Genomic DNA, 24,098 nt, shown 5'->3' on the forward strand with positions numbered 1-24,098 from the left:
CTTGCTGTAAATTTCACTGAAGATTTTAATTAATCACTTACCTTTAGAGTTGAAAAGTTTTCCCCAGTTGGAAAGCTCTGTCCAGGCATGAGAGAAAGAGCAAAACACACTGTGGAGCATACCTGTTGCTGGTTATTCTAGAGGACCCCTGTGCTGCCTCCTTGCTTTACTTCACTTCTACACCTGTACTTCTTCCATGTGGGACTAGGTCAGGGTTTTGCCATGCTCACTGATCCCTTTTCAATGGTGTTTTCAGAAAACAGGTGGATTTTTTCCCAGAAAATACTCAGCAGGATAAAATTGGCTGACGTGGATGATGATCGTTAATTTTAGACGTTCAATAGTCTTGGTTTTGCAGTGGAATTAAACACATATTACATAGTCACTGTTCAGTTAAGAAAAAGTGTTCACTTGTTGCAGTTCTTAAAGTACCAGAAAAAAGATGGTGGCTTGTGATTTTTCAACTTTTCTATTTTATTCCAGGAAGGTGCACTACAGACAAGTGTCATGAAAGTAGTTGTTGATTCATGGGAAGTGCGTGACAGACAGGCCTATCAAAGTAAAAAGTATTTAAATTTAAAATTTGTTCTAGAACAGTTCTACCCAACTCAGATGACTTAATGTAGCAGCAGCATTATTATTTCTTTGAAAGACAGCCACTGTATTGCAAGCCAGAGATACAGAATAGTGATTGTTTTGGGCAGTAGGAACAGGGATTAATGTTTAAAATACACAAAAAGTTGTTTGCTCTTAAATTATGAAAAGAAAGGTATATTTATGAAAAGAAAGATATATTTCCTTCTTAGTAAGCTACAAGTTAGTTGTTGACTAACACTTTGTCGTGCACCAGAAAAATTCCTACATGGTGTCTGCATACTGGTACAGAACATAGCTAGACTATGCAGAGAGGCCACATCAAGCTTTGCTCAGCATTGTTTTAGAAAACCATGGAAATGGTTCAAAGTTGTTTTCAGCCTAATCTTTGTTGTGGTGTACACTTGCAGTTAAACATTATTGGCTCCTAGGTAAGTCACAGGTAGCTTTTCCAGTACGGCCCTGGTGAAAATCTGTTCTACTTCTCATTTGAACTTGTCATTATGGGGTAGATTGTCTTTTGTCCAACAGATGGCTATGTGCCTATCTGCACAATGTTCACACCACAAGAATATATAAAGACACTTAGGAAGTGAGGGGGAAAAAAAAGCCCCAAATCTTTTATTTGACTGTGGCTTCTCTTCTGCCAACCTACTTCTCAAGCTGTTGTGAAGTTTATAAGTTGAAATTGTCTCTACGAAGTGGTGGCAGGAAAGAAGATTGTTTACATAAAACCATACTTTAACAAAATGACAAGTTTTTCAAAGTTCCCTTGCATCCTGGCAGTCTACCTGACACCTCTGAGAACAAGCACTTGGATGCTTCTGATATCTCGTCAGTTATGATAAGCGGAAAGAAATTCAGAAGAGTTGTAGTGAAAGTTTAATTCTCAAGGACTACTTATTGATAGAACTGCCATAGCTTTCTCTGAGCACTTTTGAGCACAAATGAAAATAGGGTATCAAACATAAGGCTGCATGCTGACTGCCTAAAGTTATGAGAACAGAAAACAGGAACAGAAGACTATAGAAAATGCAACTGTTGTGAAGGAGAGTTGGGAAAGCATAAAAAAAAGCTATGATGAGGCATTCTTTGCATTTAAAATCTTCCTTTGCAAGCAAGCAGACCTGAGCACATGTGAAAAATTGTAACCTCCTTCCCATCTTTTTAACTGGTTGTCCATCTTTTTTTTCCTCTCTTTTTAATAAAAAAGGCCTGCAAAGAGACACTTAAATCTCAGCCTGGCTGTTAAATTCAGATAAAGAAGAAAATGAGCATCTCAATGAAGAAAATTAACACTTCTTCTTCTAGGTGCCAAGGTTTCCTAGGGGCAGTGAAATTAAGAAAAGAAAATATGCTGAGCAGTATCTCTTCCTTTATTTATATTTGGAGAGATGTACTGGGTCTGGCTGGAATGGAGTTAATTTTCTTCATGGCAGCCCATATGGTGCTGCTTTGGATTTGTTACATTGTTCGTTAACACACCAGTGTTTTAGCTCTTGCTTAAGTAGTGCTTGTGCAGAGTTGAGGCTTAATACATCTCTTATGCTGCCCCCCTTGCAGTGTGTAGGCTGGGAGTGGGCAAGAGGCTGAGAGGGGACACAGCTGGGACAGATGACCCCAACTGACCAAAGGGGTGTCCCAAGCTCAACAATAAGGACTTGGGAGGAATTTTCCAGGGTTGCCATTGCTCAGGGTCTGGCTGGGGATCAGTCAGCTGTTGGCAAGTGGTTGCTTTTGCATCACTTGGGTTTTTCTGGTTGTTTTTTTCTTCCCCACCCCCCTTAAACTGTCTTTATCTCAACCCACAAGTTCTCTCACTTTTGCCCTCCCAATTCTCCTCCCCATCCTGCTGGGGGGTAGTGAGTGAGCAGCTGTGTGGGGCTGAGCTGCCTACTGAGGTTAAACCACAGCAGGAGAGAGATGCAAAATGAGGGGATGTGTTGAAATTGTGGCAGAGTAACTCCATGGACTGTCTCAGCTGATATAGAGTAACAGTCTATAAATGAAAGCTGAACTTTTAGTTTATGCTGGTAGTCTGTTGTGCCAGGGCATTTATGTAAAATGCCGTGATTCCCTTGTCATCATGAGGACTGATTGACTGAGTGTAGCTCCCGGTGGAAGTTACAGCTATGCACTACTCTCTGCCAGCAGACACAAGGGAGTCCTGGCTGCCAGCTGCAGGAGGAGTTGTAAGCTCCTCTGTGGCAGCTAAAATGGCTTTACTGGCTTCAGAAGCACTCTTGTCGAGCAGAATGGGACTTTCCCTGTAGTAGGAACACATGCAACCTTCCATTGATGGCTAGGGATGCTTGGCAGCTTCTCTATATCATCACATATTAGGTATGTGCATTTCCAGTACAAACCAGCTTAAGTCAGTTATTTCTGATATCTGAAACATAAATATTATGAAGAATTTTCATAAGATCATGAAATCGGTTCATTCATCTGTTTAGTAGTTAAAAAAACCTGACTTCTCCAGAGTACCAGCAGCACTGTACCTCAAGGACTGACTGCTAGCACAACTCCACTGGTATTAAAAAGTTTATATTGGTGATGGATTGTTTATTGCTGCCTGATTCTTCGTCTGCCACGCTTTGTTGCTGAGTCCTACTTCCTGACTTTTGGGGCTGGTATCTGCTTTATATAGGTTGTGTCACTTTAGAGATTCTAGGTTGCATTTGTGAGGAGGTAAGTGCTACACTCAACATGTACATATTATGCAAGCCTTTATTTTCCTGAATACCCAGTAACTGGCACATTTCTGTTAGAGTAGCAGCACAAACATTTACCATGTTCTGAATAAAAGACTGTTTATGTGAATTTGTTTTTTTTCTCTTGTATGAGCAAGAACATTGTTTTCTGTAATATGTCAGGTGCCATCAGATGGAGGTACAGAACCAGGCTCAGTGAGAAATACAGCTTCATCCTGTCCTGTTCCCTTAAACACAGTTCTGGGAATCACACCACATAATTTCACCCTAAGGAAAAGGAGGAATGTACATTAATTGAAAAGATGAAAAATATCACAAGAGTTCAGGAAAATCTTTATTTTAATAAAGAACCTCATAAAACAAGATTTTTAATTTCCTTATAGGGACTGATGACTGATTTATGAGCTATCTGATTGCAAACAGTGACTGACCTCTGTGACTACATGCTGTCATATCTTGGTACAACTGCTTATGTGCAGGAGGATTTCAGGCTCTGAGATTTAATTTTCTCTGCAAGAAAGCTGTAGCTTTCTTCTCTCTGATCAGCAGTTTAAGGTAGGGTTTATACTAGGCAAAGCTGTGTTTTTTTGCCACTCCAGTTGCATAAGCTGAACAGGTTTCTGCAAATGTTTAAGCAAGCTTTAGGCCAGTGTTACTGGTGAGTGTGGGTATATGCACACATACATGCACCTCTAGGCTTTTGTGTGCAATCAGTACAGATTTGCGGGGAAAGGGTTGTGCACAAAAACATCAGCAATAATCTCTAATAGCAGCTTCTACAGATCTGCTTTATTCTGACTACTTTTCCTTCACTTTTACTATTCCGGGAAATTCCTGAGTCTTCCAACAGAGTGAGCCTGCTTGGGACTCCTCCAGATCCCGCAGCAGCTGCTCCTCCCGAGCTGCCAGGCCAGCCTCGTTCTGCAGCGCTGCCTCCTGCAGCGAATGCACCTTCTGCCTTGACAGTTCCTGTGCCTCACTTGGATCTTGCTGAGCTTTGCGGCCAATCACTTGCCTCTTTGGAGGCTGCTAGTTGAGATGTCAACTCTTCCACCTCAAGTAAAACACAACAAAGCAGTCAAAGACTACAGCTTGCCACTGTCAGCCATATCAGCCATATCATATACTGTGAGGAAAGGGAAAGAACAACTTTAAATTTCACTCTTTCATGAAAGTACCAGATTCACAATGGATACAGCTGGCTTGTTTAAAAATCTAAGTGGGTCACCATGTTCATCTGAAAAAGCACCTTAAAAAACAAGGCTAGCAGTAACAGGCCAGCAGAAATCCATTCTGATGAGTGCTGGCAAACAGGCAAAAAGAGTAGCCCATCTGTCCAGGGCAGCAGCTGGCCAGTCAGTCTCCTTCAGCCCAGCTGAGATGGAGACCACAGTGTGATGGCAGCCAGAGGGACTCACCCCATCACCTGCTGCTCTGCCATGGGGAGAGACCACCTGTTTGATGAGTGGAGTAGCTATTGCTGTTTCACTCACCTGGTTTTGTAGAACATCCCTCTGTTGAAGGAGGACATTAATTTCTTCTTTCATGGTTTTGATTTCTTCCTTGTGCCTCTTCTCCACTGCCTTGATCTTACTCTGAGTTTCCTGCAGCTCTGCTTGCAGTTTTTCTGTGATGTTCTGCAAACACAAATGGAGAGCCAGCTACTGGGTCCTGCCATCAGGTTCAGCTTTCTCTTCTTTCTGTCTCAGAATCACATTCATTCAGCCACTTCTGCTTTTCTACCCAGCTCTGCTTCCACTGTAACGCTTCCTTCCTGTTGCTGATCTCTGGAGCTCATCAGGCTCTGTGCTTTCAGTGCCTGCAGCAGTCCCTGCCTCCTCAGTCACAGCCCTTAGGCTTTATTTCCTTGTTACTGCCCTTCACTCTGTTAGCTGGTTCTCTCAGCCTCTCTCAGCTTACGTCCAATTGCCAACGGCCTGTTCCTTCGACCCTCCCTACTAGTCAGACTTACCTGCCCATCCTCGTGCTGCTCTTTCACCTCCTGCCTGAGCTCTCCAGCTGCTGGTTGGCTTCTCTTAGCTCTCCCTGAGTCCGAAGTACTGTCTCTAATAAAGCACTCTTCTCACGCTCGTTTTCCTGCAGGACCTGCACAGAAACAAAGAGAAGACAGGTTTAAACTTCCCACACAGAATTTGTGTGGCAAGGCTCCAACACCAACAGGCTGACGTGTTCTCAAAGCGCTGTGTTGCTGCTCTCCCAGGCCCTTCTCTGCCCACTTGCAGACACAGCTTCCTAAGTGAGACCAGCAGTATGAACATGGTCCAGCCACAGTCCCCCTGTGATTGAACCTCCAACAAACATCTAACAGGAAAATGTGTGGCACTTCTCAAATGTCTCACCTTGCTGGTGAGGGTATCCCTCATCTTCTGCTGTGTCCTGTTTGTCTTTCAATAGCAACTTTTACACCTAGTTAGCAGCAGAGAAAATGCAGGGCTGCCAGAGGGCTGAAGAGAGGCAGGTCCTTCAGAAAACTCATGTATTCCAAGTGGGGTTTGGTGAGAATTACTTCATTTTTAAGGTATTCATTAGACTTTGGTGAAGTACTGACATGACAGGGACACACTGTCATCTCTGAGCACTGCCCTGGCATTTCAATACCTGTAGACACAGTGGGGGGTACTGCAGTCCCCAGGCAGACTCCGTGAAGAGGACTTTGGGTGGGACACAAGGAGGACTCTCACTGTGTGACAGGGTTGCACAGGAGATCTGGGCACAAAATAGCTTACCAGCAAGTGACTTAAAACAGCCCAGAAGACACCCCTGTTTGACTGCTCAGAAATATTTCAGAGGAGTCTTTAAATTTTTTTTTTTTCTTTTGTCAACAATCCTGCCATGTCCCCCTTTCCCCCCCAAACAAAAACCCCATCCTCATGGGGATTCAGTTCTACAAATTCAGTTTGGTCTTTAATGAAGTTAAGGTTATAAGCATGTATCAGTAAAGATCCGAAGAGGACTGTTAAGAGAACTGTGAAGATACTCTGAGGTAAGTCTTGAAAAACCCAGCACAACAGCAGCACAAAAATCTCAACTGAAAGGTGATGCTTCTGCCCGGCTTCCTCTGACAGGTCTCACTCCTAGTCCCAAAGAGAACCCTGCTTGCCTTTCACCTCACCAAATTCAATGTAGAAAACATGTAGGGCATGCTCCACACAGCCTGACATCCAGACATCTCCCACGGCTCTAGCCTTGCAAAAAAGCTACACAAATTCTCCTTTCACAGTCTTTACCTCTTGCTTGGCATTTTCGACTCTGGTTCGTTCCTCCTCTTGTTGAGCTCACATGGTAGCAGCTTTCTGCTTCATATCAAACAGCTTCTTCTTGTGCTCCCCTTGTCTCCACCTTCTCTTTTTCCCATTGCTCCAGTATCTTCTGCAGCTCTGAATGATGCCCTTCCCACTCACTTGCCTGAGGAGTGGAGGGAAAGACTTCAAGGTGAAGTCCCAGCCACGCTCCTCAAAACAAATGTGAAGCTTCATCCCTCCCACAACCCCCCACCTCAACAGTGCACAACAATGGCTTTGTGCTCTCCATAAATCACATCCTGTCAAGGAACTTAAAAGGCGGGTCAGCAGGTAGAAGAATCATAGAATCATTTAGGTTGGAAAGACCTTTAAGATCACTGAGTCCAACCATTATGAAAAGGAGATGTTACCTTCCTCTCTCCGATGGCTGCCTGTTTCCTAGCACCTGTCTCCTCAGGATTTCTCTCTATTCTTAGAGTCTATTTTCAAAGCTCACATCCCTTTTCATCAGTGAAAAGATGTAGATGGACTGCAGGGTGAGAAAGAGACTGCTACCCTGATGCCCCAGTCACAAGACAGGCCACAAACGGAAGTACCAGGAACAAGGGGCCTGTTCCACATGTGTCAAGCCCAGAGATAACAACTCTGATGACAGTGACAGGACAGAAAGAAAGGGAGAAAGTTCCCGTGACTGCAGTTGGCAGCAATGTGAGGAGTCTACTTCATGGCAGACAGGAGTCTGGTAAGATCCTACCCCTTTCCTGCCAGGCTGTGGGTGGGGAGCACCCAACCTCCAGCTAAACTCGCCTTAGGCCCACACTAAATCTGTGGCTGCTTTTACTGTCCTGGCAGAGTCCTGGGGGTCTTCACACACCTTCAGGTACGAGGTTTAGGGTTAGGGCTAGGGGGTCAGGAGTCAGGGGATAGGCATTAGGGGTAGGGTTAGGAGGTTAGGGGGTGCGGGGCTTGGGGGGATGGGGGGGCTTGGGGGGCTAGGGGTTCGGGGCTAGGCGTGGTGGGTGGGGGTTAGGGGATAGGCATGGTGGGTGGGGGTTAGGGGTTGGGGATTAGGGTTAGGGGTCTTGGGGGTTGGGGGGTAAGGGGTAAGGGTAGGGGTTAGGGTTTAGGGGGGTTAGGGGTTGGGGGTTAGGCGTGGGGTGTGGGGGTTAGGGGTTAGGGTTATGGGTTAGGGGTTCTGGGCTTGGGGGTTAGGGGTAGGAGGTAAGGGGCTGAGGGTGTGGGTTAAGGGTAGGGGTTAGGGTTTAGGGGGGTTAGCGGTTGGGTGTTAGGCATGGTGGGTGGGGGTTAGGGGTGGGGGTTAGGGGTTAAGGTTTACGGGTTAGGGTTAGGTGGTTAGGGGCTGGGGGTAGGGGTTAGTGGTCTGGGTTAGGGTTAGGGGTCAGGGTTATGGGTTAGGGGTAGGAGGTTAGTGGCTGGGGGGCAGGGGTTAGGAGTTGGGGGTTAGGCATTACGGTCAGGGGATAGGGGTTAGTGTTACGGTTTAGGGGTTAAGGGTTAGGATTATCTGCCTGGCCCAGCAAGGCGTGACCTATGACAGATGGTTTCTCCCATTTCACACACTCAGGCTATTACTCTTCTAAAGCCAGCCCACAAAGCTTGCTTGAAGAATTCAGAAGCATATTGTTTCCTACCAGGTCTTGCAGGAGCTTGTTTATTTGCACTTCATGATCAGTTTGCCACAGTTTGAGGGTATTGTTATACTGCTGTTCTGTCTGCAAGAGCTGTTGTACCATGTTTTCCCGTTCCTGCCTCATTAGAGATCGCTCTGCTTCCAGCTCACACTGAAGGCACTTCACTTCCCCTGCAAACATGACAAACGGCAAGATTCAGAGTCTAAACAATGGTTCTGACTTCACTGACCTTAAGCCATCTGCACTTCAGTGCAGGAGAGATCTGCCTCCATCTCCTTCACTCCTCAGAAGCACTGCGGACACAGCACTATTTTCATACCATCTTCCCTAGGCAGGGGGATCACGAGAAACAGGAGGCTCTCACCTTGTATCACCTCCTTGGCCTGCGTGACTGTGTGAAGTTGGATTTCAAGCTGACTCCTGGTGATCTCCAGCTGAGATAAGTGCTGCTGAGCTTCAAACACGCTGGAATCCAGTTCAGCAGGCTGGATTCCAGCATCTCCTTCACTGACCTGTGAGTTGTCAATACAGAGAGAAATGAGTTTGTTGCTCCTGACGCCCACTGAGAGTTATTCCAGTAAGAGGTCATTCAAGATCCCTACCCCTGAGTATGGAAAATGGGTTACAAGGAAACTTGTATACAGAAAGCATATTTCTGCCATTTAAAATAGCAATGCAGGCCCCTCCGGGGGAATGCCCAGGCTTTGCTTATGACCTAGCATAACACAGAAAGCCCAGCCGAATTTGATCTCAATGGCCAAATCTGAAATTGCTGTTGGCTGACACACGGGTAGCTGTGCCCAAAGTCTGGGCCAACAAGCAAAAGCCCGGTCTCTGCTCACAGCCCTCAGCTCATCAGCGCTTCCAAGCTGCTCTGCAGGGGGACAGAACAAGAGTATTTCCCTGGATGACTCGTGACTTTTTGAATGCTGTTCACAGTGTAGCTATAGGTAAGTAACTTTCCAGACTCCTTGTATTTAAAAGGGACTCAAGAAATACATAAGATGATACAGTAAGATCTCCCGCTTGGAGCAGCATTCGTAAGAAATCTGAACCAGATTTTATCTGAACAAGGACCACCTGAAAGGAGAAACGGGCAGCCTTCAGTTTCAACTGTTGAAAGTTCAAGAGACAAACTTGCTGCTTTTCTCTAAGTGTTGCTATTTAAGTAGGCAGTAGCCCAAGTGAATTGTTGCTCTTTAAAAGGGAAGCTGTAGTACTGCAGAGCCAAATTCTTACATCCACAGACTTCAACCAACTGCTGCGTATGACATGCAGGGTTCTGGAACCAGGATCTGAAGTGACCTCCCTGATCTAACACAGCGCCCTGTGTGCCAGGTTCCTACAACACACAGCACTGCCTCACTAGTACGGGGATGCCATAAAAACCACAGCAGTAGAATTTCACTACTTGGATGGACAATGGAGGGTGTATCTTCGAGAGGAGAATAAGCACATATTTCTGATTGTGCCAATCTCTGGCAGTCCAAAGTAAATAGGCTCCATTTTAGGATAAATAGAATCAGTCTCTAAAACAGAACAGAAAAGATAGAGTCCAAAACTGTGACAACAAAAGGCTCTTGAGAACAACATCTGGCAAGAACAGTTGCTGAATTTTTATCTATTGTCAAAGGTTCTTCATAACTAATTTATCTTCTTAAAAAAATAATAAAATTTTTAAAAAGGAGCTGAACATTTAATAGTTTAGTAACAGCCCAATAATTGACCAAACGTAACTCAGCTGGATCAAATAAGAGAAGCTGGAGCTCAGAAGCAGCAGCAGCTCTCAAGAAACACACTGAGTCAAAATAGGTGTTTATCAGCCATCCTAACGACGTACTTTGGAGTAATAGTGTATTACTCCATATATCAAGAAACATGAGAAACAATGTCTAAAACATCATTTGTATAACTCTGCAAGTTCAGGAGTCTTCTAAAAAACACCTACAAAGAGGACAAACAACTCTTTTTTTTTTCTCTGAGCAGAACTTGTCACATATGATCTTAGAAAGGCAGAAGGACAGAATCTTGCTCCTTCCCTGTGTAACTTCTCCATGACATCTGTCTCTAAACAGCAGGTGGTAAGGAGTACAGGATGCAGACATCAGTGATGGGCAAGAATCCTCAAAGACATGAGGATTCAAAAGAGGTTTCCCAGCTGCTGGTGTAACCAGCCGTGGGTCCTGCACCACAGGTAACAAGAGTTAGCTTCCAACCAGAAGGCCCTCGAGATCTGCAGCACCAGCCTCTGGCTCCACCCTGGATGGCAGTGTCCTACTCACAACGTCTGCATGGAACAGCCATCAACAGTCCAACTACTTGATAAGGAAAGATCTATGTTCAAATGCATAGAACAAGAAACCAAAACCAGAGAGAAACTTCAGTTTCAGTAAACGTCTGCAGGGTTTAATTATTACTCAATTCAGAGCCAAGCTGCTTTGCTTTGGACTTCACACAGGAATGTGCAAGGGGGCATAAACCTGAGCCCAAGGCCCAGGAGATGTTTGCTAGTTTTAGCTGCCAGGAAAACAACATTAAAATCATAGTATACTTTTTTTCATTTTGCTCAAGATTCTTTCATTTTCTGCCTGTGGAAGGTGAACACATTTGAAAAGCACACAGGATGCAAAAAATCCTCGTGTAATGATTACCACCTTTATAATTACAGCCATTATATAATGTCCTGCCTAGGGTTTCCTCCCCGCCCTTACCTGGCCTCTGCCAGCTGCTCTGAAAGGCCTCGTCTGTGCCGCTGCAGGGCTGCCAGTCACACCTCTAGGGCAGCCTTCTCATGCTCCAGGAACTCCTTCTCTTTGGACACCGTGGCCAGTGCGTGCCCCTGGAGAGAGGACTCCTGGCACAGCTGCTCCAGACCGCTGCGAGCTGACTCTTGCTGGCGGTAAACCTGAAAGCAGGACAAAAGACAGTTAGAGTCCTTTCTCTGGAGTTCTGTGCAGAGCCAGCCAGTGCCACTTCTGCATCAGCTGGAGGAGAAAGAGCTCCTGTACTGCGGGCTGGAAGTTTAAGAGCATCTGCTCTATACCACGCTAATACCCTGGGCTGCCAAAAGGCACTGGGACTTAACTTGAAAGTGATGAGTAAGGCCACGCTGGGCTGCCTGGGACCACACAGCCCCTTCACAGCAAACATAAATTCACCAGACTACGTGTCTGCATGCAAAAATACGGCATCTTCCAGAACTGCCACCTTGCAAACTGGAATTCTGTCAGAATCTGTCCCAGTGCTGGAAATTTTCAGAAAACTTTGAGCAAAAGCAGCTTTGCTCGCTGAAGAAAGTGAAAATACACATGGTTTCTCCTTCTGGAAAAAAAGAAAAAGATCGAAGTGCATTGGACGCAATGAGGTGATGCTGGGCAGGGCAACAGCCCTTGGGGTGATTTATGAAATTCTGGCTGATGCAGCCAAAGAGATGGTAGACTCTATTCGTACAGCAGTTCATGTCAACAACACTGTCTGCTTGTTTCACACAAAGAAGTTGTCTAATATACCTTGCTGGTATTCAAACTTGAAGATTAACCATGATTTTTTTAGCTTTTTTTCTTCAACATAACACCTCTGCTGGGTATTTGCCAAATATACCGTAGACTCCAAGACTGACTATCTAACAGAGAACAGACCATCAGAAACAAACAATTCTCTCAAAGTTATCCCATAATATCCAAGATTGTACATTATGAAACTGAATTTAAATGATGACAAACTCCCTGGTCTCCTTCAGTGACATGATTCTCCCAAGCTCTTTTTCCAGGGTATCAAAATCAGTTAGTCCAGAGTGAAGAGTGTTGTGTGATCACCGATTTTTCATCTTCCTCAAAGCCTGAAGAGGCTCTAACAGCTCACAGAATCATAGAACCATTTAGGTTGGAAAAGACCTCTAAGATCATCAAGTCCAACTGTTAACCCAACACTGCCAAGCCCACCACTAAGCCATGTCCCTAAGCACCACATCGACATGGCTTTTAAATATCTCCAGGGATGGTGACTCAACCGCTTCCCTGGGCAGCCCGTTCCAAGGCTTGACAACCCTTTCCATGAAGAAATTTTTCCTAATACCCAACCTAAACCTCCCCTGGTGCAACTTGAGTCCTTTTCCTCTCGTCCTATCGTATGTTACATGGGAAAAGAGACTGACACCCACCTCGCTACAACCTCTTGGGTAGCTGTAGAGGGCAATGAGGTCTCCACTCAGCCTCCTCTTCTCCAGACTAAACCCCCCCAGTTCCCTCAGCTGCTCCTCATAAGACTTGTGCTCTAAACCCTCCACCAGCTTCGTTGCCCTTCTCTGGACATGCTCCAGCATCTCAAATTCTTTCTTGTAGTGAGGGGCCCAAAACTGAACACAGTATTCAAGGTGTGGCCTCACCAGTGCTGAGCACAGGGGGACAATCCCTGCCCTAGTCCTGCTGGCCACACTAGTTCTGACACAAGCAAGGATGCCATTGGCCTTCTTGGCCACCTGGGCACACTGCCAGCTCATAATCAGCCAGCTGCTGACCAGCACCCCCAGGTCCTTCTTCCCCAGGCATATTTCCAGCCACAAAGTTGCATGTATGTCTTAAAATACTATTTCAACAATTTCAAGATCTCATTCCCGTTCTTAGCAGTACAAGACAGCAGACATTGACTTGCAGCTTTGTCCCGCTCTCCAGGCTCGAACAAATGGAGTTTTGAAAGTTGCAGACTTCACAACAAAAAGCATAAATAGAAACATGCAACCCCGTGGTTTTTTGACTCAGAAAAAGGGTGAAGAGCTACGCTGTTTGCTTCTTTTGCCACATGGGAGAGTAGCAGCTTCACTCAGATTCCTGGGCAAGACAAATCATCTCTCTGCAACTTATCAAAAGTCAAAAGAGAGGCCAACACAAGCAGGTGGATTGATGTCATCTGTAGAAGCAGAGGACAACTGAGAGAATTGCAGAACAGCTCTGCCAGCCATCAACACATTTCCAAAAGGCAGTAAACAAAGCTTCTGACCTCCAGCACTACCAAGTGTCTCCTTGACAAAACCACCGCAGAATCCAACAGACTGAGCTTCACTGAGCCGAGCAGCCAAAAGCCCACCTGGAAAGCACCAGGTGTTTGGTCTCACCTGACTGAGCTGCTCTTGGGTTTCTGCCTTCTCCTCTGCCAGTATCCTAAGCTCTACCTGCAGCCCCTCCCGTTGCTGCTCCACTTTCTTCAGCAGCTGCTCCAGGTAGGCTTTCTCTGCACTGAGCTCTTCATTTGTTCTTTCACACAAGCTCAGCTTCTCCTGGTCAGAGATCCTTACTCTCTCCACCTCAGCCACTTTACCCGACAGAACTTCATTCTCTTGCTCCAGCTGCAGTCACAGAAGCACAGAGGAAATGAAATACAGTAAGATTTACCATGGAGAAGGTTTGGCTTCGACAGAAAAAGGAACATTTCCATATTCAGGCAGTCATACGTCTGAAGGCAAGAAGTCTGAAAAGCAGCAGCAGCTGCAGACGAACACTTGCCAAGATCTTTGGCAACTGCTCACCTGCGACAAGTTTGTTCAGTCACACTTTATCCAGTGCAAGATCTTCATTGACACTGCTCATCTTCGCTGCTGCAACGTGCAGAACAGCTACTTCAGCATTCGGCTTATTCTGAGCCCCTCTCAACTCTGCTACTGACTGCTCTCCCTGAAGAGACAAAAGAACAACATGAAAGCAAAGACAAGAAAATCCCTGACTTGAAGCAGCAACTCCAGATCCCCTTTGGTGTCTCTGACACATCCCCAGTCCAGCGCTCCCAATAAGCACGTGGGGACTAACTACACCAAGGAGCCTGTGTGGTCTGATCACCCTTTTCCAAGAAGGAGAACAACACTGTCACTGTCTTCTACTGACAGAAACGGCACCTGTGCTGGTCTTGCTACCACAACTCCCTCTCCCACGAGTGCTGCCTAGGAATAAGGTGACCATACCTTCTCCAGCGCCATGGTAAGCTCATGTTTCTCTTGCTTCAGCAGATCCCTCTGAAGGTGCGATTCCTCCAGTGTCTCTCTTGCAACTACCAGCTCACTCTCTAATAAAGAATGTTTTTCTTCAAGTGCAGCTAAGTCCTTCAGCCTATGAGAAGGGGAAAGACAAACAAGTTTTTAATGTAAAAACAGTCTCATTTCCAAAACCAAAATTACATACTATTTCCGAGATATGGCAGTTTGAACGATTTGCAACAGCTTTCTATTTACCCCTAAAGAACGCTGTAATTTCCTGCCTAGCGCTGCATCAGTCTTTGTCATTGACCCAAGTGAAACATTCATCATTGAGAAAGTAAAACAAGCTTCCAGAAATCACAGGTTTCCAAAAAGTTCAGGTGCTCTCAACAGCTTCCTGCCTGTTAGCTCTCTCTCCTCTTTTTGATACATTAGATACCAGACTTTCCAAAGTTCTTCTTTGCATAAGACAGACTTTTAAAGTCCAGATTAACATTCTCTCCATTATTCTTGCCTGCGGCAACAAACCAATGGAAGAGCCTGCAATCTATTTGGGGAGATCTGTATGAATTTCCAGTCCAATAACCATAAGATGACAGGATGATTCAGGCTGGCAGGGACCCCAGGAGGCCTTCAGCTCAAAGGACCTGGGGTCAGCTATGAGGTCAGTCCAGGTTGCTCAAGGCTCGATCCACCTGGGGCTTCCAAATTCCCAGGGACGGAATCTGCACAACCTTTCTGAGCAGGATTGCCTTCATGGTTCCATTTTTTGTTCTCTTTAAATCCAGCCGGAACCTCTCTTGTTTCACCTTAGGCCTGTCATCAACTACTCCAGTCAGCTTTGGAATGATTTTTTTTCAAGGGCCATAAAGAAAGTACAAGGAGGCACCTCTGCTGTGTGTCAGCAGGGAGCCAGACCTGCCCACGTGCTCCCTTCACCAGTCTGTGCTACACATGCTGAGCAGACAAAATCCATTCTTTTAGGGGGGCCTCCCACCATCCGGCAGCACCCACTCCTGCCCAGAGGAAGCTTTAATGGTCACAGGAGCTCCTGGTCATGACATGCTCTCTCCATCCTCTGCTGCTGCTCCACTCTCTCCCCCTGGGCTGCATCTTCCCTCAGCTGCAGCTCAGTGTTACTCTGACACAGACATGAGGCTTCTTGCTCCGTCTCTTCAAGCTGTTGCTGTAGCTCTGCTCTGGTTTTCTTGAGGTTTGCACAGTCACTGCAGAGACAAGGCTCAGTCAGAAGAATGAACAGGCCTGAAGAGTCACGGATCCCATTTCAGTCACTCCAGGCTGGCGCTGTGAGCAGCACAGTAAGGAAGAACTTGCCCTTCCCCTCACAAGGTCACTGGAGAGGGACAGAGGAAGGCAGGCAGGCTTTTGCCTTCGTTCACCGAGAAGCCGTGGCTAGCAAAGGGCCCCCAAAGAACAGAATTCAGAGAAGCAGCACGTCGAGAAGGAGGCGTCTTGTATTCCAACATCGCTCTGAGTCTCCAAGACAGCCTTAGGATTCACAGTAGTGCAGGAAAAGCAGTGACAGGAGGATGCTGAAGTGCCAAACAGGGGCATACACGGGGAGGGCAGGCGAATTCTTTGCCCATAACACCTCTGAACTGCCAGAACTGGAAGCAGATTGCCTCCAGAACGCAGGAGGAGGAGGGAACACTCACCTTCTGAGTGCTTCTACCAGAGACTGCAGGTGCTGCTGGTGGCTGCTGGCCGTCTGTCATTCCTGCTCCAGTTGCTAGAGGCTTTGCTGCAGCTTCCTGCACTTCTCTTCCTGCTGCCTGTGCTGGTGCAGCAGGAAACTGATAGAGTCCTGCCTGTCAGAGAGCTCTTCTTCTAGGGCCTGCAAGGAATGGGCAGGGAAAAGCACAAACAAGCAATAAGGAGCAGGGAAGATGGCTCCTGATAGCTGTGAGAGAAGCAAGCAGCGAGACAGCTCACCTGAAGGCAGAAGTTGTGATGAGGGGGTGGAGATCAAAGAGAGAAAAGCAGAAGAACACAGAGCTGGTGAGACTGGTGAGGTGATATAGTACCAAGAGTGGGATGGCCAGAAAGAAACTGGCTAAGTGAATGGAAAGGTTTCAAGATAAGCAAGGCATCAGCAGCTGAGCCTGTGGCCAGTGGTGAAGACAAGGAGAAATTCTCACCTGTGCTGCTCCTCTCCTCCTTGCCAGTGCTTCCTGAACCAATACAAAGGCACGCTCTGCATCAACAGAGCTCAGACAAGAGAGGATGTTGCTAGACTCTGCCTGCTGGGAGCTGTCAGTGACCACGCTGTCACATTCATCTAACACCACTTGAAAGCCCACATCAAGCTGTTACTCTCTGCCCATTCTACTTGATTTTCTTTGTCTATTTCTCCTTTTCCCCCACTTCACCCTAGAAAACCATTAAAAACTCAATTCTTTCATTTCTTCAGTCAACAAAGAAGTTTTGTCCCTGCAGTCACAAGTGCTCCAGGGGTTTCTGAATACAGCTACTACAAACAAGAAGAAACAACTGTGAAGTGGCTGGAGGCTACCTGAACGCTCAGTTTCTTGAAGCTCTCATGAATGATTTTAGTCTCCTTCAGCTTCTTAGAGCCAAGGAGACGAGGAGCACTGTCAACACTGGGTCAACACTAGGTCAACACTGGAAATAGCAATGAAAGGAAATATTAATGCTACCCAGGGAAGAAGGAAGCTGATGAATACTGGAAAACAGCAATGAAAAAGCTAATGTGTATTCTGAGCAGTAGCACAAGAAGATAAAAATGACTACATAAGGGGAAAGAACTGACTTTGTGAGAAGCTGTGTAAAAGATCTGATGATTAAACCCCCCTCCCTAGAGTGAGGTTTAGGACTAAGCTGAAGTTAGCCCTAAACAGTTAGATCAGTTGCAATTCTGGGGAAATAATGGTCAGTGAATGCAGAGTGAAAGGAGCAGAGTTGGCACGTGCATTGATTCAGTCAGTGACCTTTTATAAAAATCTAAAGAACAACAGAGTCATTGCTCAAGGAGGTGGGAGAAGCCTCCAGGCAACACTAGAACACAAATGTCAAGTAGCCAACTCAGAAAGCATAGTCAAATAGAGACCTTACAGGAAAGGCAAAGGTACTGAAACTTCTAGTGACTTAGCTCAAGTGTCACAGGACAGCCAACTCAGAAGTTATAACAGGTTTTATGTCAGAAAAGTGGTATAATAATTAAACAGCCAGTAGCAGTTAACACAGACAGTATAAAACACATGAATCTATTCCCTGGGCTAGTAGTTTGCCTTCCTCAAGCACTTTTAAATCAAATTACAGGAATGTGGTCCCAACTCTGTACTCACCTGTTATATCTTTTATCAGCTTTTGGAGGGAAAGATTCTCTTCTTTGACACTTTTAGTCAATGAAGGTTCATATTCTTTCTCTAACAGACTTGCTTCCTGAGAATAGAATAAGCAAAGGGTGGGCAGGGAAGAGCTGCTCCCCTCTGCAGCATTCCCAGCCTCAGCAGCATCGTCGTGCTGATAAGCCTCAGCCCTAGTGATTCCAGTATATTCCTTCCCACATCTGTTGAATTCCTTCTTTGCTAAAACTAAGAAGAGAAAGACCAACAGCTGATTTTCACAGGCTGCTATGAAGCTGTCAATTCCAAGGAACTTTGATCCCTGGAAATTTAGTCACAGGCAGAATAGCACTGGTGCAACCCCCAGAACTGTCTGCAGCTCCCCGCCACTGCCTGCACCTGGGCTGACTCACATGTGCCTGATGCTCCCACACAGTCAGCATCCTCACCACTCTTTCTCTTGAGGAAACCACACCCCTTCGTGCTAAAGCTGGAGAACAAACATTGGGCCATCTCCCAAATAGAGGTAAAACATACTAGAATCTCCACAGTGTCTTTAAGTGTTTTCATGGTCTTCTCCTTCTCCTCGTTCTGCTTCTGAGACTGTACGTGCAAGGCTGAGAGCTCCATCACCCTGAGAAGAGAAGGTCCACGTGCCATTCCAAAAGCACCACACACCATCACCCGCTAAAGAGCTAAGCAGCTCCCAGAAGCACAGCAGAGAAAGTTCAGCCCAGAAAATACAGCAAAGGCAGCGTTCATCTCTACAGGTTAATATACCTGATGTTGCAAAATGGCCCTTCCTGCCCCAAAGGACTTCTGCACTCAGTCTTGTAAGGAACTGTCAGTACAGAGGGGCTTAGGATGGCCCTGGGCAAATTCCTCCCAACTCCTTTGCACAGCCCTGGGTAGCAAAAGGGCTGTACAAGAGACACAGCTCTCTTTATGCTGGTCTCAACTTCTCACCAAGAACCAGGTAACAGCAGAAACACTGTAATACACTGTGATCTCTTTTCCAGTCTTGTCTTACAAAAGCTTCTGTCGGTCAGACGTGTTTTTCTATCCTGCTGTTGAAGGCCATAGCTTGGCTAGGGACAGAAACAAGGCTGTGCAGAACGGGTGTGTTTTAAACGTGAACACAGCCCATCTACGAATCCAAGAAGCAGCCACAAAAGGTAATGTTGGTAAAAGCAAAGTTTAAAACACATTTACCTGTCCTGAAGCTCCTTCTTCTCCAGGTCCCCCTTGACTTGTAAGTGCATCACTTCCCAAGTCTTCTGGCTTGTTTCCTGTTCCGCTTGCTGCTGTGCCTGATCCTTTAGGACAGGTCTGCCCAGACTGACAGGCTCCCAGAGCTGCACGCCAGAGTTCAGGCGGGAGCAGTTTACAAGTACAGATCCAGAAAGCCTCATCTGCTCTGCCTTCAGCTCGGACAAGTCTCTGCAGAAGGATCAAGAAAGAGATCATACTCACACCACTGTCTTTATCGGCTGACTCACTTCTGAAGCACGTTAATGGTGCAGCAGTAAAAGCTGGCAGAAAAGATGACATCTTTGCTGGGGACAAACCATTCATCTGACACTGGGATCAGGACACATCTTGGGAGTTGAGCAATGGGTCTATTTGACAGTTTGAGGAGTGAGGCTATTTTCTCCTCAGAGATAAGAAGTATGGAACAGCCAAAAGGCTTCAAGAATGAACTAGTAGGTCAGGGCATACCCTGCACATTAAGGAAAGCTTACAGCCAAGTAAGGTAGATAATATTCATGAATGACCTTTCCATCAGGAGCAGTGGGAAAAGAAAGCCAGTGAGATTTAAGGCAGATGTTAATCACTCTGTGAAAGGGACCGCTCTACGTGCTGCACGCACAGCTTTGGTGAGTCTCTTCCAAGGTGTCCGCATGTGCCCCTGTCTGTGTTAATACGCCCAAACATCAACAGAGTCAGTTCATCTCTTCAGGGCCTCCGCACTGCTTATAGCCTGAGCCCTGCGGTGTCCTCTGAAAACCAGCTCAAAAAATATTATTCTGAAAATAGCCAAAAGCATGCTTAATGGCACTGCTTCAGACTGCCAAAGGAGAAATCCTACCTTTAGCTGCAGCTAAAGTAACATCAAGGCTCAAAAAGCAGCTGTGAAGGGAAGCTACATTTTTTCTGCAAGAGGTCCAGCCTGAACTTCTACTCACCGGTCAGTGGCAGTCTTCATGTTCAGGAAATGACAGCGGAAGGTTACCACCTGGCGCCACAGGCTGAGCAGACGGTTACGTTCACCCCTTAAGTAGCTGTCAGAAAGCTAAACAGGCAAAGACAACAAGAAACGCCAGTTCAGCCTCCGCTGTCACTGTACAAGTCTTTCAGATAGGAGAGAGCACAACCATCATCACCAGGTCTCCTTTAATAACAATTCCAACAGGGGCATCAAGGGCTGAAGAGGTACCACAGAGGTATCCTCAGTGGGCCTGCCACCTGACTTCAGAGAAGGGAACATCCACACTTCTCCTGCGGGAGTGGGGATCAGCAAAGCAAACTGACCACGATTCATCATCTCGCCTTGCAGAGGTGTCAAACAGTCTTGGTGGAAGAAGACAAAAACAAGCCCCTCCAAGACCAGTGTCAGATTTGCTTACAACAGGCTACTGGTAAGGGAGGCCTGTCCTCTTCTGCTGTTGGCTACTCTGAGTCTGAAAACACACAGACCTCTCTGCTCTGCACTGCTGTAGACAGCGATTTAGGAACCGTTGAAACAACGACCGTTCATGTGGGACTGCCCTACAGCATCCAGCAACAGCAACCGTTTGCCTTTAAGACCGAGCAGTGTGGTCACAGCAGGGGGGTATCTCCCATCCACACAGTCTGATGACACTCCTCCATCTCACGCGCCTGCCTCCTGCCAGTCAGCACCAACACAGCCTCAGTGGAGCCACAACTTTCACACAACAAGTCACCTGTGCCAGAAGTAAAATGCATTCTCATTCCCCTCTGGCATCACGTCTGACATTCCCGCAGCCTTATCCCTACCTCACGTTCACTGCGCCATTCACTCTCCTTCAATTCCAGCTCCTCCTGGGCCCTCATCCAATCCGCCGTCAGTTTTTCAACATCTTTTTTAAGGGCTGAATTAACCTCACTGGCTTTATCGAGGTGCTCCCGCAGGAGCGTGTTCACGTCTGCCAGATGCTCACACCTTGGAAAGGGAGAAACAGCAACGAGGTCACGGAACAACTGCTGTCCACAGGCAGCTAATGTCTTGCCTTCCCTTCGTGCTCTCTGATCACTGGGTGCACCACCTTTCTCCATCCTTGTCCTGACCACCTCTCTTCCTCCACTCTCCTCAGTTTCTATGTCCTCTTCCCTTGCAACGATTGTACCCATCACTGCCCTCACCTTCTCCTTAAGCCTCTCCCTGTCTGTACAATACACTGGGTAAGACCTGTAGCAAAGACCCCACCTTGCTGACCCAGTAAACTGCACACCACAAAGACAGCACCATATACATAGGGGAAACAGCTTTATATGAAACTTTCCACTGAAAACTGAAGAGCCAGGCGCTGCAGGCTTATGACTTTGGGGCCACAGACTGACATCCCACCCAGGACACATTTCAAGAACAAAATTTAAAGAACTGCTACCCTGTGAACAAGCACAAAACTCAGTTTCTGGATCAAAACATGAGTTGTGTTTCTCCCACCTTAGTTTGCAACATACGTAACACAGCACACACAGTTCATCTCCTGGACAGAGGTAAAAAGAAAAGCAAAGAAAGAAATGTGGCAGAAGATGCCTGTGGTGCAAGTGCTCTACTGGGGACTCTGTTATAAGCACAGGGTGTGCTATTCGGGGAGAATCAAACAGGAAAACTCATGCGCCACAAAATGTTCAGCATGTCAGGGCTTGATTCTCAACCTAAAATGGGGCTCTGCTGAGCAGCTCACCTACTGAATCATAGAATAATTTAGGCTGGAAAAGGACCTTTGGAGATCACCCAGAGCAACCCCCTGCTCAAAACAGAGCCATTCAGCACGCAACACTACTACTGCACCACAGAACAGTCTGTGGACCTTTCTCCTTTCTAAACAACTTGCCCAACTGCTTCCCTTGGGGAGACCAGGTAGAACCCGACAGGTTTTCCCTCACTTCCATAAGCATCCAGGATACCAAATGTAAGGTAACACTTCTTCCCCTTACCTTTGAAGCAGTGCTTTCTCCAGGCTGTGGTCTTCTGTGGCTTCCCCCCTGCCTGGAAGGGATCCCTTAAGAAGAAAGGAAATGTTTAGTCAAATTCTTGTGTTCCCTTCACTACTGTTAGCATCCACCGCTTTCCCCTCCGTTTCTTTGGCACCTCAGGAGCTCGTGGCTTCCTGACCATGGAGGGGAAGGGTGTTATTCAGTGGGAGTGGCTCTCCTCAGCCTCCCACTGTCACACTCTCACAGCTGGGTATCCTTAGCTCATCACCGTGAGTGCTCACTTAGACTTGAAGCCTGGGAATACTCTCCTATCCTTTGTCTCCTAGGTTTACTTTAGCTGTCAAGCAGAAAGAAAAGCAGAGGGCCAGCTCTGTGTTGAATACCACCATTCTTGCCTTCCAAAATGCTGTGTTTCAGCCGACTCTTTTTCAGAGACAGCCATATAATGTAACAGGCAGTACAGCCCTCTCCTGAGACCTAGGACAAATATCACTCTGGCAATAAAGCACTCTTCCACAAAATTGAAATCCTTCTTCAACGGGTTTTCTGGACTGGCATTTCTGGGACTACTGGCTGCTCTAAGAATGGCAACGGGACAAAACAGTGACGGGCAAACTTACAGCGCTTCTCTAAAACCCCAGGTAGCGAAACTTTGGTTTCCTCTGTCACTGTTTTCAGGAGCTTTTTGTCTGTGTGCATGAATGCTACGCGCGCTATCTGTAGTCAGCAACCTCCACACTCACCCCTCCTGCTCCCAGCTGCTGCTCCAGCTCTTGACACCGAGTCCGGTACTGCAGCACCTGGGTGGATAAAGAGAACAAAGATGAGCGAATGCAGCTTGTAACAGACTCGGCTTCTCCCGCACCAGCTTTTCTCTGAGTCTTCACAGCCCAAGCACAGCACATTCCCCAGTGCTGCCGATATGGCCAACAAGAAGCCGTTATGACACAGGGAAGCTTCACCTTACCTATTATTAAAGAACTTGAGACTGGGATTCTTTTACACGTAGCGCTCCCTGCTCAGCTCCGGCAGCGATGGCAGCAGAGTGAGCAGACGGGCCCAGAGACCCGTGCCCAGCCCACAGCCACTATGGACCCCAAAACAGTATTTCCAGCGGGCTGGAAGTCCAGCAGACCCTCGAAGTTGGAGAAATGAGTTTTCAAAACTGCTTTTCACTATTTAGCAAGTACAGTTAGTTCCGACCCCAGTCCCGCTCAGCCGCTGCAGATTCCTGCTCGCCTGCAGCAGACATGCACGGGCAGCAGAAGCGGGATGACCTGGCAGCAGCGCCGGGCGCACCGTCGGGCTCCGGGCCGGGCTGGGCCTGCCCCGACCCTGCGCCCAGCTCGGGCACCCTCCTCCCGCCAGCGCTCCTGGGCCCGGGCGAACCAGGTCCGGGCTGCCCGCCCCTGCCCGGGGCCGCCCCAAGCCGCCCCCGCCGGCTCGGCTCCTGCCTCCGGGCCGGCCCCTGCTCCCGCGGCCGCACGACGGCGTTCGCCAGCCGGGCCCCGCTCCTGCAGCGCGGCGGAGCCCTCACGGGAGGCTCGGGGGTCCCGCGGCAGGGCCCAGCACGCCGGGCCGGGCCGGGCGGCTCCCGGCACCTCCCCCGAGCTCCGGGTTCGGCGTCCTCCCGCCCGCGGCAGCGCCCGCTGGGGCCGCGCGGTCGCCCCCCCCCCCGCGATGGCCGCCGCCGAGGCCCCGCTCAGCGCGGCCCGGCCCCCCCCGCCCCGGGCCGGTCCCCCCGGGCCGGCGGCCCCGCTCTCCCCTTCGCCCGCAGCTGCCGCCCCAGCCCCGCCAGCCGCTGCTGCGCCTCCTGCGAGCTCTGCAGCCTGCGCCGCCTCCCCGGGCCCCGCCGCCACGGCCCCGCTCGCCAGCCGGGCCCGCCGCCTGCCAGGCCCCGGGGCCGCGGGGGAGGGGGGGGTCCGAATCCACCGTCGGGGCGCTCGCCGGGACGTCCCGGCCCCCGGTGGCCCCCGGGAAGGGCGGGGGAAGGGAAGAGGTGAGGGGGAAGGGGAGGAGGGGAGGGAGGACCCCAACTCCTCCCCCAAGAGCAGCCGGGGGTGAGGCTGCGACGCGGGCGTGACGCCACTCCCGAGGTCCCCCCCACCCCAGGACCCCCCTACCCGCCTTCCCGCCTCACCTGAGCCCGCAGAGCCCGGAGGAGCAGCCGCCGCCGCCGCCACCGCTGTCATGGTGGCCCTGAGGGTAACGGGGTCCGCCATGGGGAGTGTGGGCATTGCCAGGGTGGGGGCGGGGCCAGCGGGGCGCATGCGCAGAATGCGGAAGGGGTGCGGACTGACGCCGCGGCCGCCATGGGGGTGTGGGCATTGTCAGTGAGGGGGCGGGGACAGCGGGGCGTATGCGCAGGACGCAGAGGAGGGGTGCGGAGCGACGCCGCGGCC

The 24,098-nt window shown here is 48.3% G+C and overlaps 1 protein-coding gene across 8 annotated transcripts; it reads right to left on the bottom strand.

The window, feature by feature from the left end:
- Positions 1-3,629: 3,629 nt before the first annotated feature.
- LOC141937487 (centrosome-associated protein CEP250-like) lies at positions 3,630-23,935 on the bottom strand. Of its 8 annotated transcripts, none has more exons than XM_074855214.1 (19): positions 23,837-23,935; positions 22,440-22,496; positions 21,697-21,761; positions 19,698-19,804; positions 18,724-18,951; positions 18,049-18,145; positions 17,512-17,608; positions 15,862-16,040; positions 15,229-15,411; positions 14,174-14,318; positions 13,745-13,889; positions 13,334-13,564; positions 10,935-11,128; positions 8,588-8,735; positions 8,224-8,393; positions 6,557-6,734; positions 5,281-5,414; positions 4,802-4,945; positions 3,630-4,362 (listed from the first exon to the last, which is right to left on the bottom strand). In XM_074855214.1, exons 1-8 carry the CDS (start codon positions 23,931-23,933, stop codon positions 16,018-16,020), a joined length of 771 nt encoding a protein of 256 aa, XP_074711315.1. In that variant the 5' UTR covers positions 23,934-23,935; the 3' UTR covers positions 3,630-4,362; positions 4,802-4,945; positions 5,281-5,414; positions 6,557-6,734; positions 8,224-8,393; positions 8,588-8,735; positions 10,935-11,128; positions 13,334-13,564; positions 13,745-13,889; positions 14,174-14,318; positions 15,229-15,411; positions 15,862-16,017. The 8 variants fall into 8 exon arrangements, with proteins under 8 accessions (XP_074711315.1, XP_074711317.1, XP_074711316.1 ...); XM_074855216.1 differs by having other exon boundaries at positions 13,334-13,558; positions 13,738-13,889; XM_074855215.1 differs by lacking the exon at positions 15,229-15,411.
- Between the last annotated feature and the right edge of the window lie 163 nt (positions 23,936-24,098).

This window comes from Strix uralensis, chromosome Z, assembly GCF_047716275.1.
Source record: "Strix uralensis isolate ZFMK-TIS-50842 chromosome Z, bStrUra1, whole genome shotgun sequence".
Lineage (NCBI taxonomy): Eukaryota > Metazoa > Chordata > Aves > Strigiformes > Strigidae > Strix > Strix uralensis.